Raw genomic sequence first — 17,342 nt, forward strand, 5'->3', positions numbered from 1 at the left:
CCTTTTGATAAGCAGAAGCCGGATTTAAGGAACTGATAAATCATGGGGCCTGTCAACTTATGTTTGTGTGTTCTGACTAATCAATAGGCTTCAAGAAGCACAGTAAATTCATAAATGAAATACTCCTGGGAAAACAGGATTCAGTCGTCACGCAATGCTAAAAGGTTAAAAAGTCAAAGCGAAGAAGACTCACTTACTTCATCATTTTGAGACCCCGCCCCATAAAAAAGACCACCGACCCATTTCAAAGAACAAACCACGCATGCTTAATAGCTTTTGGCTAATTACCATAGGAAGCGGGGAATGGGAGGTACTAAAGTCATGAATATACATTTGTGTTTTGGGTATTCAATCCTTCCGTACATAAAAAGACCCTGTGATCTTCTGTGAGCGCGCGTGTGTTCGGGAGCTATCCCGCACGCTGCCCGGCGTCGTAATTAAACATACACTTTTTAACTCTAAACTGCTGGAGAGTCTTTTGTCCGTCATTGTTGGATATCGGCATTAGGGCGATATTCCTATTTTTTTTAGTAATTCAATAGAACACCCCAAATTGCCCAATTTGGACCCCAAATTTCCAAGAATTAGCTGTATAGAGCCAAAATTCACAAAAATTTCCTTTATGGGCCCCAAAACTCCACTATAGAGATGCCAAGACTCCCCCAGACCCCCTTACATCCCATGTAGAGAACCCCAGATCCCCTATAGGGTCCCCCAGGCGCCCCCGGACCCTCTATCGAGCCCCTATATATCCCCTCAGACCCCCCCTGGGGACCTCCAGACCCCCCCAGACCCCCCAAATCCCCCACAGACACCCAGACCCCATTTAGGGACGCCCGGACCCCCTTTACGGACCCCTACGGACCCTCTACAGAGCCCCAGACCCCGATAGAGCCCCGAGACCCGCCCAGCCCCCTTTAGGGATCCCCAGACCGCCCTAAAGCCCCTACAGACCGCCCCAAATCTCCTGCAGATCCCCCATAAAATCCTCTAAGGAGACTTCCAGGTCCCCCCAGACCCCTATAGATCCCCTATAGATCCCCTATAGATCCCCTATAGATCCCCCATTGCCCCACCGTAGGTCTCGGACACGCCGGAGCCGGCTCGGGGGACCCGGAATAAAGATGGCGGCGCCCGGGAGAGCCACCTCTGGGTAATGTACGCATGCGCTCCAGGGAACGCGCCAGCAGATGGGCGGGGCCCAAGGGAAAAGAGGCGTAGCCAATGAAAGGGCGGGGAACGAACGGAACGAGGCGGGGTCAGAGAAGGGCGGGAACTGGGAGGGGAAAGGGGCGGGGTCCAGGAAACGGCGGGAATTATGAGGGGAAATGGGCGGGGTCAGGGGAACGCGCGGTCCTAAAAGGGCCCGGTTTGGCTTAAAATCACCCAAAAGACCCTAAAATCTCCGGCACCGAGACCGAGACCGACACCAGAAACGGCACCGAGACCGAGACCGACACCGGAACCGAGACCGGCACCGCTCCGGGACCCGCACTGTGGGACCGACACCGAAACCGGCACCAGAATTGGTACCGGAACCAAGACTGAGACCGACACCGGCACTGGGACCGGCGCCGGGAGCGCTTCGGAACCGGCACCGGCACCAGGAGTGCTCCAGGACTGCGGCCAGAACCCAGACCGGGAGCGCTCCGGGATCGAGACCGAGACCGGCACCGGAACCAGCACCGAGACTGGCACCGCTCCGGGACCAAGACTGGGATTGGCACTGGGAGCATTCCGGGACCAAAAACGGCACCGGCACCGCTCCGACACCGAGACTGAGACCAGGACTGAAAGTGGAACCGGCACTGGCACCGAGACTGGCACCGCTCCGGGATCGAGATCGGCACCGCGACCGGAATCAGCACCGGGAGCGCTCCGGGACCGAGACTGAGACCGAGGCCGAAACAGGGACCGGGATCGGACCCGGAATCGCTCCGGGATCGGCTCCAGGATCGCTCCGGGACCGCCGCGTTCGCTCCGGGGAGTTTTGGCCGCGTCCCCGGGCGGGACTGGGAGGGACGGGGAGGTTGCCCTGGGCCGGGCGGGACCGCCTCGGTTCGCATCGTTCCGAGGCGGCCACCCCGGTCCAGATGATCCCAGTCTCTATGGTTCTGATCCAGATGGTCCAGCCTGTGAAATCCCAGTCCATGTGATCCCAGTCTGTAAAATCCCAGTCCATGTGACCAAGAACTCTCCAAGTGTGATTTACTCTCAAACCACATCCCACCCATCCAGCCCCACACAATCCCGATCCCAACATCCGCCCACAAAAATATCCCCAAACCCAGGGACCCCCCGGGATATCTGGGGCGAGCTCCCCCTCCCCGGGCACCTGCGGGATGGGGGGCGATGATCCCGGCGGTGCCGCCAGTTCAGGGAGCGCTGGAGCCGCCGCTCCCTCCGCTCGTCTTCTCCTCCCGCTCCTGCCGCCGCTGCGCCTCTTCCTCCCTCCCTCCTCCTCCTCCCCCGGGCCCGGGCCCGGCCTGGGAGGGCGGGGCCAAGGAAAGGGCGGGAACTGGGAGGGGAAAGGGGCGGGGCCAAGGGGACGCGCGGTCCTAAAACCGCCCGGGTTCGCTTAAAATCGCCAGTTGTGCCGAAAATCCACCGTAAATCCACCAGGTTTAGCTTCAAATCATCCAAATGGGCCAAAAATCTCCGGGAACGGGACAAGATCAGCACCGGAACCCGCACCAACACCAAGGCTGAGACCGTCACCGCAACTGAGACCGGCCCCGCACATGCACCGGCACTGGGACCGAGACCGAAACCGGCACCAGAACTGGTACCGGAACCAAGACTGAGACCACGACCGACAATGCGACCGGCGCCGGGAGCGCTCCGGAACCGGCCCCGGGAAGGCTCCAGGACCGCGGCCAGAACCGAGACCGGCAGCACTCCGGGACAGACCGAGACCGGCACCGGAACCAGCTCCGAGACTGGCGCTGATCCGAGACCGAGACTGAGACCGAGCCCGAAACCGGGACGGGGATCGGACCCGGAATCGCTCCGGGATCGCTCCGGGACCGCCGCGCTCGCTCCGGGGAGTTTTGGCCGCGTCCCCGAGCGGGACTGGGAGGGACTGGGCGGTTCCCCGGGGCCGGGCGGGACCGCCTCGCTTCGCATCGTTCCGATGCAGCCATCCCAGTCCATGTGATCCCAGTTCGTATGATCCCAGCCTCCATGGTTCTGATCCAGATGGTCCAGCCTGTGAAATCCCAGTCCATGTGATCCCAGTCTGCACAATCCCAGTCTGCACAGTGCCAGTCTCTAAAATCGATGCTGTTTTACACCACAACAACACAGATTCTGATCTTCAGAAGGCTGAAAATGACTCCTTTAGTTTTTCAAATGTGTCTCCCTTAGTATTTTACACAGACCAATCTGATCGGTGACAAAAAGACAAACCTCGTCAATCACACTGGTCAGACCAGAGGGACATCAAGAAGTCCCTCCTAGGAAAAGGAATGAAAAACAATGCTACAGTTTTTAGAAAAACACTCCTCTTGTTTACAGAAAATTCCCTGAGAAAAGAATTTCACAAAACCAAAAGATCTCAGGCACGAAAGCAGGGCTGCAGTCTCTCTTGGCTTTTGCAGTACAAAGAGAGGGAGAAGAGAAAATAATTAAGGTCTAATCAAAAGGATAATCGGCAAGGTGACTTCCCAACACGGAACACAGGGAATGTGGGTCACCGGGGCTCTGCCCAGTGTGGCTCCTCCAGTGGGGGCTGGAGCTGGAGCCGAGCTAGAAGCTCTTTCTGCACTGGGGGCACTGGCAGGACTTTCCTGATGGTGCCTTTGTTGGTGTTGGGTCAAGGCTGAGCTCTGTGAGAAGCTCTTCCCACACTGGGGACACTCTTGGGGCCCTCCCTGGTGTGGATGCGCCGGTGGATGATGAGGTTGGAGTTGTGCCTGAAGCCCTTCCCGCAGTCGGGGCAGCGGAAGGGCCTCTCCTCTGTGTGTGTCTGCTGGTGTTCAAGGAGCAGGGTGCTGGTCACAAACCCCTTCCCACACTGGGAACACTTGTAGGGCCTCTCCCCAGTGTGGATCCTCTGGTGGATAATCAGGTTGGGTGTGTGCCTAAAGCTCTTCCCACATTCCCCACATTCGTAGGGCCGTTCTCCTGTGTGGATCCTCTGGTGGCTGATCAGGCGGCACCGCCAGCTAAAGCTCTTCCCACATTCCCCACACTCAAAGGTTCGTTCCCCAGCGTGGGTCATCCAGTGATGGATCCGGTTGGACCCCATGCTGAAGCTCTTCCCACATTTCTCACTCTCATTGAGTCGTTCCCTGGTGTGGATCTTCTGGTGCTGGATGAGGTGTGAGCTCCGCTTGAAGCCCTTCCTGCAGTCGGGGCAGTGGAAGGGCCTCTCCTCTGCATGTGTCTGCTGATGTTCAAGCAGCAGGGTGCTGGTCACAAACCCCTTCCCGCACTGGCAACACTTGTAGGGCCTCTCCCCAGTGTGGATCCTCTGGTGGAACCTCAGGCTGCCGCTCTGCCTGAAGCCCTTCCCACACTCCCCACACTTGTACGGCCTTTCCCCAGTGTGGATGTTCTGGTGGTGGATCAGGTGGATTCTCTGGCTGAAGCTCTTCCCACATTCCCCACATTCATAGGGCCGTTCTCCTGTGTGGATCCTCTGGTGGCTGATCAGACGGCACCGCCAGCTAAAGGTCTTCCTGCACTCCCCACACTCATAGGGTCGTTCCCCGGGGTGGGTCCTCTGGTGATGGATCCGGTTGGACCTCACGCTGAAGCTCTTCGCACATTCCTCGCTCTCATCGAGTCGTTCCCTGGTGTGGATCTTCTGGTGCTGGATGAGGTGTGAGCTCCGCTTGAAGCCCTTCCTGCAGTCAGGACAATGGAAGGGCCTCTCCTCCGTGTGCGTGCTCTGGTGCACGAGGAGATAAGTGCTGGTCTGAAACCTCTTCCTGCATTGATCACACTCGTAGGGCCTCTCCCCACTGTGGGTCATCTGGTGACGGATCAGGTGGGATTTATGGCTGAAGCTCTTCCCACATTCCCCACACTCATACGGCTTTTCTCCGGTGTGGATCCTCTGGTGGCAGATCAGGTGGCACCGTCGGCTGAAGCTCTTCCCACACTCCCCACACTCGTAGGGTCTCTCCCCAGTGTGGGTCCTCTGGTGGCGGAGCAGGTCGCTCTGCCAGCGGAAGCTCTTCCCACACTCGGAGCACTTGTGGGGCTTCTCCCCATCACGAAGCTGCTCATGGACCACCAGCTCTGAGCTTTGGCTCCATCTCTGGCCGCCTTCCCGGCCCGGCCTGGCTCTTTCCTCCTCACATCCTCGCCAGCTGCGTTTGCAGCCCCTCCTCCTCAGGGATCTCCGGCCCTTTTCCTCCCCGTTGCATTCCTGCGCCGTGGAGCCGCTCAAAACGGTCTCTGCCACGAGCTTCTGCCGCGGGGATTTGTCCTCCCTGCTCTCCATGCTCGGCTCCCTGTCTGGGGGAGGAAGGACAAGGACAGGATGGGATTTGCCTCCGTGTCACAGGGAAGGGGAAGGAGATCCCCCGTCTGCTCGGTGCCCGCCCTCCCCGGGCTGCGGCGAGTCCCAGGAACCCAAAAAGCTCCCCCCTCTTCTGTCTCCCCACCTACGGATACTGGGACTGACCGGGCTCATACTGGGACTGACTGGGCTCATACTGGGACTGACCAGTGTTATAAATGCATATTATAAACTTGGCTTTTTGCAAGATGTGTTCTATATGGTTAAGAATATTGTGTAATGATATAAGGTTTTTTAGTTCTGCTATTAGTAAAGAAAATTAGGCATAGAGGTACTAGATGATATAGTATGCATAAACTGTCTGTTTGGTCGGGATAACATCTAGTGAACATGTAAAGGAGACTCTGCTATTGAGATACCAACTATCAGCATCTACCATCTGAAGAAAGTACGGACCAAGGCTCAACCTGGAGGTGATAAGGAAGACACAGCCAAGAAACACGCATGCCCTAAAACAGCGGACCCAAGGAGGGACCATGCAAAACAGTTCCCGGAATATGGAAAATAGTTTATGGAAAAATATGAACATTCAACAGGTTGATACAATGGCAATGGCATTTAAAGAATGACTCTGATACAGCAGAGTGTGGACTTGGCTAAATGCCAAGTCAACCGGCCAAACGTACTTAGCTTTTTTTTTTATCTCCTAACTGACTCATTTTCTATTAAACCTATTTCTGAAAATTTACATAGAAAGTGAACCTTGTTTTTCACAGACTGGGCTCATACTGGGACTGACCGGGCTCATACTGGGAGCAGTCACTGCCGGCACCGGGACACCCCAAAAACACCTCCCGGGGAGCCCCCGATGTCCCCCCGAGGGGCATCTGCTGCTCGGCTTTGGATCCCCGCGAGCTTCAAACATCCCCCCAACAAACCCCAAACCCAGGGACCCCCCGGGATATCTGGGGCGAGCTCCCCCTCCCCGGCCACCTGCGGGATGGGGGGCGATGATCCCGGCGGTGCCGCCAGTTCAGGGAGCGCTGGAGCCGCCGCTCCCTCCGCTCGTCTTCTCCTCCCGCTCCTGCTGCCGCTGCGCCTCTTCCTCCCTCCCTCCTCCTCCTCCCCCGGGCCCGGGCCCGGCCTGGGAGGGCGGGGCCAAGGAAAGGGCGGGAACTGGGATGGGAAAGGGGCGGGGTCAAGGGGACGCGCGGTCCTAAAACCGCCCGGGTTCGCTTAAAATCGCCAGTTGTGCCGAAAATCCACCGTAAATCCACCAGGTTTAGCTTCAAATCATCCAAATGGGCCAAAAATCTCCGGGAACGGGACCGGGAACGGGACCGAGACAAGATCAGCACCGGAACCTGCAGCAACACCAACACTGAGACCGTCACCGCAACTGAGACCGGCCCCGCACAGGCACCGGCACTGGGATCGACACCGAGACCAAAACCGGCACCAGAACTGGTACCGGGACCAAGACTGAGACCACGACCGACACTGCGACCGGCGCCGGGAGCGCTCCGGAACCGGCCCCGGGAAGGCTCCAGGACCGCGGCCAGAACCGAGACCGGCAGCGCTCCGGGACAGACCGAGACCGGCACCGGAACCAGCTCCGAGACTGGCGCTGATCCGAAACCGAGACTGAGACCGAGCCCGAAACCGGGACGGGGATCGGACCCGGAATCGCTCCGGGATCGCTCCGGGACCGCCGCGCTCGCTCCGGGGAGTTTTGGCCGCGCCTCCGGGCGGGACTGGGCGGGACCGAGCTGGGAGACTCGGAGCTTCCCAAGGCTGAAAATGACTCCTTTAGTTTTTCGGAATGTGTCTCCCTTAGTATTTTACACAGACCAATCTGATTGGTGACAAAAAGACAAACCTCGTCAATCACATTGGTCAGACCAGAGGGACATCAAGAAGAAGTCCCTCCTAGGAAAAGGAATGAAAAACAATGCTACAGTTTTTAGAAAAACACTCCTCTTGTTTACAGAAAATTCCCTGAGAAAAGAATTTCACAAAACCAAAAGATCTCAGGCACGAAAGCAGGCCTACAGTCTCTCTTGGCTTTTGCAGTACAAAGAGAGGGAGAAGAGAAAATAATTAAGGTCTAATCAAAAGGATAATCGGCAAGGTGACTTCCCAACACGGAACACAGGGAATGTGGGTCACCGGGGCTCTGCCCAATGGGGCTCGTCCAGTAGGGGCTGGAGCTGGAGCCGAGCTCGAAGCTCTTTCTGCACTGGGGGCACTGGCAGGGCTTTCCTGATGGTGCCTTTGTTGGTGTTGGGTCAAGGCTGAGCTCTGTGAGAAGCTCTTCCCACACTGGGGACACTCTTGGGGCCTCTCCCCGGTGTGGATGCGCCGGTGGATGATGAGGTTGGAGTTGTGCCTGAAGCCCTTCCCGCAGTCGGGGCAGCGGAAGGGCCTCTCCTCTGTGTGTGTCTGCTGGTGTTCAAGGAGCTTGCTGCTGACCCGAAACCCCTTCCCACACTGGCAACACTTGTAGGGCCTCTCCCCAGTGTGGATTTTTAGGTGCAAGCTCAGGCTGGCTCTGTGGCTGAAGCCCTTCCCACATTCCCCACACTTGTACGGCCTTTCCCCAGTGTGGATGTTCTGGTGCTGGATCAGGTTGATTTTCTGGCTGAAGCTCTTCCCACATTCCCCACACTCGTAGGGCCGTTCCCCGGTGTGGGTCCTTTGGTGGAGGATCAGGTGGGAGCTCCGGCTGAAGCTCATCCCACATTCCCCACACTTGTAGGGCCTTTCCCCAGTGTGGATTCTATAGTGAAAGATCAGCCTGGACCTCAGACTGAAGCTCTTCCCACATTCCCCACACTCATAGGGTCTCTCTCCGGTGTGGATGCTTTGGTGGCTGATCAGACTTGAACTCTGGATGAAACACTTCCCACATTCCCTACACTCATAGGGCCTCTCCCCAGTGTGGATCTTTTGGTGTAGCCTCAGGTTGGCTCTCTGCCTGAAGCCCTTCCCACATTCCCCACACGTGTACGGCCTTTCCCCAGTGTGGATGTTCTGATGCTCAATCAGGGTGGCTCTCTCTGTGAAGCTCTTCCCACATTCCCCACACTCGTAGGGTCGTTCCCCTGTGTGGAACATCTGGTGGCGGAGTAGGCTGGACCTCTGGCTGAAGCTCATCCCACATTCCCCACACTCGTAGGGCTTCTCCCCAGTGTGGATCCTTTGGTGGAAGTTCAGGTTGGCTCTGTACCTGAAGCCCTTCCCACACTCCCCACACTTGTACGGCCTTTCCCCAGTGTGGATGTTCTGGTGCTGGATCAGGTGGATTCTCTGGCTGAAGCTCTTCCCACATTCCCCACACTCATAGGGTCGTTCACCTGTGTGAATCCTTTGGTGGCGGAGCAGGCTGTTGGCCTGGCTGAAGCTCTTCCCACACTCGGAGCACTTGTGGGGCTTCTCCCCATCACGAAGCTGCTCGTGGACCACCAGCTCTGAGCTCTGGCTCCATCTCCGGCCGCCTTCCCGGCCCGGCCTGGCTCTTTCCTCCTCACATCCTCGCCAGCTGCGTTTGCAGCCCCTCCTCCTCAGGGATCTCCGGCCCTTTTCCTCCCCGTTGCATTCCTGCGCCGTGGAGCCGCTCAAAACGGCCTCTGCCACGAGCTTCTGCCGCGGGGATTTGTCCTCCCTGCTCTCCATGCTCGGCTCCCTGTCTGGGGGAGGAAGGACAAGGACAGGATGGGATTTGCCTCCGCGTCACAGGGAAGGGGAAGGAGATCCCCCGTCTGCTCGGTGCCTGCCCTCCCCGGGCTGCGGCGAGTCCCAGGAACCCGAAAAGCTCCCCCCTCTTCTGTCTCCCACCTACGGATACTGGGAGTGACCGGGCTTACACTGGGAGCAGCCACTTCCAGCACCGCGACTCCCGAACCCTCTTCCCGGCCATCCCGCCCCTCCAGCCCCTAACGGGGTCCCGGCAATCCCAGGCGTTCCCCCGCCTCTCGGGGTCCCCGCTTTGCGGTTCGGGGCTCTCCTCTCTCTGGGCTCCCGCTCAGCGAGGCGGCGGCTCTCCCGGGCTCCCCAAACCCGGTGTTCCCCCGCCCCCCGCCCCGGCTCTGCCGCCACCGGGACCCCCCAAAAACACCTCCCGGGGAGCCCCCGATGTCCCCCCGAGGGGCATCTGCTGCTCGGCTTTGGATCCCCGCGAGCTCCAAACATCCCCCCAACAAACCCCAAACCCAGGGACCCCCCGGGATATTTGGGGCGAGCTCCCCCTCCCCGGCCACCTGCGGGATGGGGGGCGATGATCCCGGCGGTGCCGCCCGTTCAGGGAGCGCTGGAGCCGCCGCTCCCTCCGCTCGTCTTCTCCTCCCGCTCCTGCCGCCGCTGCGCCTCTTCCTCCCTCCCTCCTCCTCCTCCCCCGGGCCCGGGCCCGGCCTGGGAGGGCGGGGCCAAGGAAAGGGCGGGAACTGGGAGGGGAAAGGGGCGGGGTCAGGGACAGGGCGGGAATCGTGAGGGCAATGGGCGTGGCCGAGGGGACGCGCGGTCCTAAAAGGGCCCGGTTCGAACGAAAAGCATTCAAACGGGCCTGAAATTGTCTAAAGAAGCCTAAAATCCACCCTTACACCGATCAGGTTTGGCCTCAAATCACCCTAAGAGGCCTGCAATCCCCACAAAGTGGCCTAAAATCACCCAAAGGGCACTAAAAGCCACCCTATAGCCACAGGGTTTGGCCTGAAATCAGCCACTTGGGGATAAAATCATCCAAAGGGGTCTAAAACCAGCCAATGCGGCCTAAAATTGCCAAACGTGGTTTCAAGCCCACACAAAATGGCCAAGAATCCCCTCAAATCTCCTAAAACGCTGTGAAATCCTCCCTGAAAATACCGGGTGTGGCCTAAAATCAAGAAAATGTACCTAAAGTCCACCCTAAAACCGAACAGATTTGAACTAAATTCACCCAAATGGGACTAAGCCCCACCGAAATGGGCCTAAAAACCATTCAAAGGGATCAGAAATCCACCCTAAAACTGCCCAGTTTATCTTAAAATCACTCAAATGGGACTAAACCCCACCAGATTTTGCCTAAAATCAGACAAAGGGGCCAAAAATCCACACTAAAAGGCTCAAAACCCCACCCTAAACCTGCCCAGTTTGGCCTAAAATTACCCAAACCCGCCTAAAATCTCCGGGACCTGGACCCAGACCAAAATCAGCAGCAGAAGCGGCACCAGCACCAGGAGTGAGACCGACACCGGATCCGAGACTGGCTCCGAGAGCGGCACCGCTGCAGGACCGGGACCGGAACCGACAGCAGCACCCGCAGCGGCGCTGCACAGGCACCGGGACTGCGGCCGAGACCGGGACGGAAACCGGCACCAGAGCTGCCACCGGGACAAGACTGAGACCGGGACCGCAACCGGCAAAAAACGGCCCAAAAGTCACCAAACACGCCCCTAAAGAGACCGACAGTGCCTGAAAGGTGCCAGAAAATGGCCACAAAATGGCCCCCAAATGACCAAAACCTGACTAGAAATGCCCCTGAAATTACAAAACATGTCTCAAAATGATTCAAAGCGTGACCAAAAATGACCCAAGAGTGACAGAAAATTGCCCAAAATGCCGCAGGATGGGGGAGAGCCCGGAGAGACACAGAATTCCAAAAAAATTTTTTAAAAAATCCCCCCAAAATTGCATGAAAAAGGAAAATTATTTTTAAAAAATAATAGCTCAGAAAAGAAAAAATAGCTCAGAAAAGAAAAAAACCCAGAAAATGCCTGCAAAACTTCCAGTAATATTCCCAAATTTTCCCAGACTCCCCAGAATTTCCCAAATTCCCCAAAATTCCCCAGAAATTCAACCAAACTCCATCAAAAATCACCCAGAAAATGAAAAAAACCAAGCCAAACAAACCCTTCAAATGCTCAGAAATATTTTTTAAAATCCCTCAAAACTCCACAAAAATTCCCTGAAAACTCCCCAACTCCTCAGATTTCTCAAAATTCCCAACATATACCCCAAAGAAGCCCCCAAATAACAACAGAAAACAGTCTGAAAATGCAAAAACACCACCCCAAAGTTCCTAAAAATATTTTAAAAATCCCCGAAAGCACCCAGAAAGTCCCCCAAAACCCAAAGAAAATTTCCCGAAACTTCCACAAACTCACAGAATTCCTGAAATCCTTGACAATTGCCAAAATTTCCTACACGTGCTCTCGATGAAGTGGTGCAGCAGGCAGGACTTGCTCGTGCCGGTGCTGCAGATCACCAAGAACTGCCGGAACTTCCCACATTTGGTATCAAAATTCCCCAAAATCCCCTCTTGAGAGCCCAAAATTCCAAAGTTTGGACTCAGAATCTCCTCTGGGGATCCCAAAACTCCTGAAAATCCCCTCTAGAGATCCCAAAATTCCCACACTTGGACCCAAAGTCCCTGCTTTTGGATCCAAAATTCCCCCCAAATTCCCCTCAAAATTCCCAATAGAGGCCCCAAAATTCAAAAAAGTTCCCAATAGAAAACCCCAAATTGCCCCATTTGGACCTCTACATTTCCAAGAATTCCCTGTACAGAGCCCAAAATTCCCTCCAAGGATCCCAAATTTTCCCTACAGAGATCCCAAGACCCTCCCCACACCCTCTATATGCTCCCCCAGGCTCCTATAGAAGCCCTATAGACCCACCCCAAACCCCTTTTAGGGACCCCCGCAGATCCCCTATAGACCCCCCAGACCCCCCCTAAATCCCCTATAGAGACCCCCAGACCCCTTCCCAATCCCCTGTGGGACCCTCCCCCCCAGCCCCTTTTAGGAAGCCCCAAGCCCTCCCCAAATCCCCTGCAGAGACCCTGAGATCCCCTAAATGGACCCTCAGACCCCTTCCAGGGACCCCCAGGCCCTCCCAAAATCCCCTAGGGAGACCCCCAGATCCCCCAGGGAGACCCCCAGGCCACGCTGAACCCTCTCGAGATCCCCTATATATCCCCTGGAGCCCCCTCAGAGCCCCTTTGGGGACCCTCAGACCGCCCCAAAACCCCACACAGGGACCCACGGACACCCCCACACCTCCCCGGAGCCGCTACAGGCTCCCCCAGATCCCCGACAGACCCCCCAAGCCCCGGAAAGGCCACCCAGACCCCAATAATCCCCAAAAGAGACCCCCAGAGCCCCGGACTTAGGGACGCCCCGAGCCCCTTTACGGACCCCTACGGACCCTCTATAGACCCCTCAGACCCCTATGGAGCCCCTATAGCCCCCCAAACCCCCTTTAGGGACGCCCAGACCGCCCTAAATCCCCTATGGACCCCCTTAAACCCCTTACAGACCACCCACTAAACCCCCTAAAGACACCCCCAGGTCCCCCCAGACCCCTATAGATCCCCTATAGATCCCCTATAGATCCCCCATTGCCCCACCGTAGGTCTCGGACACGCCGGAGCCGGCTCGGGGGACCAGGAACAAAGATGGCGGCGCCCGAGGGAGCCACTTCTGGGTCATCTGCGCATGCGCTGGACGGAACGCGCCAGTAGATGGGCGGAGCCCAAGGGAAAAGAGGCGTGGCCAATGACAGGGCGGGGAACGAACGGAACGAGGCGGGGTCAGAGAAAGGGCGGGAACTGGGAGGGGAAAGGGGCGGGGCCAAGGGGACGCGCGGCCCTAAAACCGCCCGGTTTGCCCTGAAATCACCCAAAATGCGCCTAAAACTCTCCAAAGGGGCCTCAAATCCACCCTAAACCCGATCAGGTTTGGCCTCAAATTATCCAAATGGGATTAAAATCCCCACAAAGTGGCCTAAAATTACCCAAAGGGCACTAAAATACACCCTAAATCTCCATGGTTTGGCCTCAAATCAGCCCAATGGGGTTAAAAGAATCCAAAGGGCTCTAAAATCCGACCAAGGGGCCTAAAATTGAACAAACTGGTTTAAAAAAAACCCACACAAAATAGCCTGAAATCACTCCTAAATCTCCCAAATGGGTGTAAAATCCAAACTGAACGTACCCGGTTTGGCCTAAAATCAACCAAAAATATCTAAAATCACCCAACATGGCCTGAACGCCACACAAAAGGACCTAAAATCACCAGAGAAGGACTTTGTTTGACATGAAATTATCCAAAGAGGCTGAAAATCCACTCATAAGGGCCAAAAATAACCAAAAAGAAGGGGCCTAAAATCTCCCACGCACACCTAAGATCCACCCATGTGGGGCGAAAATCATTCAAAGGGACTTAAAATCCACCAAAAATATCCCAGTTTATCATAAAATCACCCAAATGAGCCGAAACCAGATCCGAATGGGCCTAAAATCATCCAAAGGGATAAAAAATCCACCCTAAAGCCCACCAGATTTGGCCCCAAACCACCCAAAGTTATCTAAAATCCACCCAACACGGAACACAGGGAATGTGAGTCACCGGGGCTCTGCCCAGTGTGGCTCCTCCAGTGGGGGCTGGAGCTGGAGCCGAGCTCGAAGCTCTTTCTGCACTGGGGGCACTGGCAGGGCTTTCCTGATGGTGCCTTTGTTGGTGTTGGGTCAAGGCTGAGCTCTGTGAGAAGCTCTTCCCACACTGGGGACACTCTTGGGGCCTCTCCCCGGTGTGGATGCGCCGGTGGATGATGAGGTTGGAGTTGTGCCTGAAGCCCTTCCCGCAGTCAGGGCAGCGGAAGGGCCTCTCCTCTGTGTGTGTCTGCTGGTGTTCAAGGAGCTTGCTGCTGACCCGAAACCCCTTCCCACACTGGCAACACTTGTAGGGCCTCTCCCCAGTGTGGATCTTTTGGTGCAAGCTCAGGCTGGCTCTGTGGCTGAAGCCCTTCCCACATTCCCCACACTTGTACGGCCTTTCCCCAGTGTGGATGTTCTGGTGCTGGATCAGGTTGATTCTGTGGCCGAAGCTCTGCCCACATTCACCACTCCTGCTCTGGCCATCTGTGAGGTGATGATGTAACTGGAGAAGCTCCAGTCCAGAGGAGGAGCTATGAAACCTGGTTCTGGGGTGGAGTGGCGACATGGACTAAATTCACGCTCTTTTGATGCAGGGCATGCCCTGAAGTTGGATGGGCTGCCTGCATCTCCCAGCTGAGCATCACCTTCCGTCTTCTGCTGCCGCTCAGCAGCTTTTCACCAATCCAGGGGTTGGGATGTATTTGTTGCATCAGCAACTCATCAAAGAAAACTTGTTTTGCAGTCACAAGTACGTTTCAGATTGTTTTATTCCCGAGCATCCCTGACAACTAAACACTGAGCTTTTGTTGTGCCTGAAGGCAAGTGAAGCAGCAGCATGGTGGCCGAGGCTGGAACGCGTGACCACCGTGCCAATTGCCCGGAGCGCCGTCAGGCAGTGCCGGGATCCTGGCTGCGGTTCTGGTCCCCAGAACGGAGGAATCGCAGCCCCTGCCTCAGAGCCTGTCAGAAAGGCACCCAAGTGAGAGCAGAGGGAGGGCACCCTTCCAGTCTCTCTTGGGCATGGCCACAAAGCAGCCCCTGCTTCTCCTTCCTCCGCCTGTGTTTGGGGTGTGCTGACGGCAGCGCCAGCCAGGTTGTGCTCTGTGTTCCAAAGGCTGTGGAGAGCGGGCATGAAAAGTGCTGCGTGCACAGCGGAGAGTCCTGGAAGGTGCTGGCAAGAGCGTCCTGCGGGAACAGGGCTCTGGTCTCTGGCCGGGAACAGCCTGGTTTTGCTGCTGTGAGCGCAGGCAGGAGTGGAGGCAGGTGAAGAGGCAGCGGGCGGCTTGTGTTTGTAGAGGGCCTGGGGCTGCATGTGCGAACCTCCACCTGGAATCACACTGGGGGGAATACGAGCTAGAGCTGGAGCGCCTGGCCACAAAGGACCAGAAGGAATTCAGCCTTGCCAGGGTTTCTTAAGAGTGTGTTGGTGCTCCCCAGGAAAGTTCCCAATGCGGGGAAACGCCTCTGGGGAAAAGAGACTTGCTTCTCAAGGAAAGCGCTTTCCATGGAGCTCCCAGTGAGGAAGGTGCAAGTGTCCCCCTTTAGCTGTCTGTGGTCCTTTCAGTCCTTGAGGCCCGTGGCACTTGGCAGATGGAGAAGGGAAGGGAGAAGGCTGTGAAGAGCAGGTTTGGAATCCACCTGAACCTGCAGAGACCAAGGCAAGCACCTGCAGCAGGGTGTGTTACCCCCACTGTGGACAGAGGTGTGAGCAGGAGCATCTCTGAACAGCTGCGAGCCCCAAAGCTGTCTTGGAGAGCTGTGAATTCAAAGGCCTTCATGCACACACGTCTCACATCTTACCTGTCTGCTGTGTTTCAACTCTTGGCAATATGCATTTCTGTCTTGCTCGCTGGAAGCGGCTCCGGCCCAGAGGGCCAGCACCGAGCTGGGCTGTGTGGGCCAGGCAGCACGGAGAGTCTTGGCTGATCTTGCTGTGTCCCTGGCCTCAGAAAAGGCTTGGAAGGTTTGCCTCCCAAGGCACCCTCTCATCGGCTCTTCCTGTGCATCTTGGAGAGAACAAGGCAGGCGTTTCTGGCAGCTGGGCATTAGCAGGCCTTCAAATGGGGGCGTGTTGTGGAGCAGGCCCAGCTGAGACACCCTGAGAGGAGCTCAGCGCTCCTTGCCCCTCTCCGCAGACACATGAGCCTTGTCTGCTTTCGGGATGACCCCGGTTGTGTCAGGGGGTGCTGCTACGTGGACACGAGACAGCCGGTCCTGTCCTGCCGGGTCCCAGCAGTGCATCGCAGCAGTCCTGCATCCCCGTCAGGATGCCGGCCAAGAGAGGTCCTGCAAGCTGAGGCAGCTGATTTGAAGCTTGTGCGGGTGCCTACGGGTCAAGGCCAAGGGTGTTCCCTCAGGATAGAGCAGTGCTGAGGGGTCTCTAGAATTCAAAGAAATGAGCAGACAAATGCATCGTCCGCCAGAAGCTCTTTTATTGGCAGGAGGCAAGGGGTCTGCACTCCACCACAAGGCTTCTTTGCCTGGTCTAAATTTCAGTGGTTTTATGCAGGAATTCTATTAAAAATACCATCCATCTTTACACTGCTGAGGTGATTGGATAGGCAGGGGGTTTACAAAGAAATCCATTGTGTCAGATTCCTAGACTTGAAGCTAATGTCCACCTGCTGGCCAGGATCGGTCTCAGCGCACCAAAGCAGCTCGTCTTCCTCATCCCTTGCCTGCACAGGGCTGATTCTGTGGCCGCCCTTAGGTCTTCTGGAAGGTTATGTCTAAAGCTTTTTGTCAAGTCACTCTCCTGTCATGCTAGGCTTCCAGGTTTTTCTTATTTTAACTGGTGCTAAGTACTTAAGGATATCTGTTGCTAAGTACTCTTTGCTTCTCTAAATTGCCTGTGCTTCCTTCCATCAAACAAAGGCCTTGTTTCATTCCTAAATGTGCCTGATGCCGCCCAGGTCTTTTGGCACCGCTTGCTTTCCTGTGGCAGGTTCTACCTCCCCCGAGAGTAAAGAGGGAGCTGGAGAAGGAGCTTGCCAGGCTGCTCTCCATCCTTTAGCAGCAGTCCTGGTGAAGTGGACAAGTCCCAGCTGAGTGCAAACGTGCAAATGGAAGAGCCGTGCGCAGGAAGGGTCGGCGGGAAGAATGATCCAGGAACCGATGGCCTGGCAGCCTGAGCTCGCTACCGGGGAAGGCCTTGGAGCACATCGTCCTGAGTGCCATCCCACGGCACGTGCAGGGAACCAGGGGGTCTGCTGGAAGACGGGAAAGCTCTGCTGAGGGATGGGGACACCTGGGGGCTTGGCAGGGTGCTGGCGAAGGAGTTGTCTGGAAGGTGAGAGGTTGAGGCTGGAATTGGAGTCAGTTTGAAGGCAGCATCTGTGGTTTAGCACAGCTTTGGTTATGGAGGACAGAAGGAATAGCTGGGACTTTTTCTGTTCGTGGTCCTGCTTTTCGTGCAGAGAAGAGGGGAGAGCTGTACTTTCTCGGCCACTTAGGTATCTG

At 56.5% G+C, this 17,342-nt stretch overlaps 1 protein-coding gene across 1 annotated transcript; it reads right to left on the reverse strand.

Moving 5' to 3' along the window:
• Positions 1 to 3,814: 3,814 nt before the first annotated feature.
• Positions 3,815 to 9,136, reverse strand: LOC136303416 (zinc finger protein 850-like; the record flags this gene model as incomplete). Its single annotated transcript, XM_066207089.1, has 2 exons — positions 3,815 to 5,274; positions 7,792 to 9,136. Coding segments are annotated over 2 exons (2,805 nt in total), but the record flags the coding sequence as incomplete, so codon positions are not given.
• Positions 9,137 to 17,342: the final 8,206 nt, after the last annotated feature.

Source organism: Chamaea fasciata, unplaced genomic scaffold (genome assembly GCF_029207755.1).
Source record: "Chamaea fasciata isolate MVZ Bird 193981 ecotype frontalis unplaced genomic scaffold, bChaFas1.0.hap1 SCAF_33, whole genome shotgun sequence".
NCBI classification, from domain to species: Eukaryota; Metazoa; Chordata; class Aves; order Passeriformes; family Sylviidae; genus Chamaea; species Chamaea fasciata.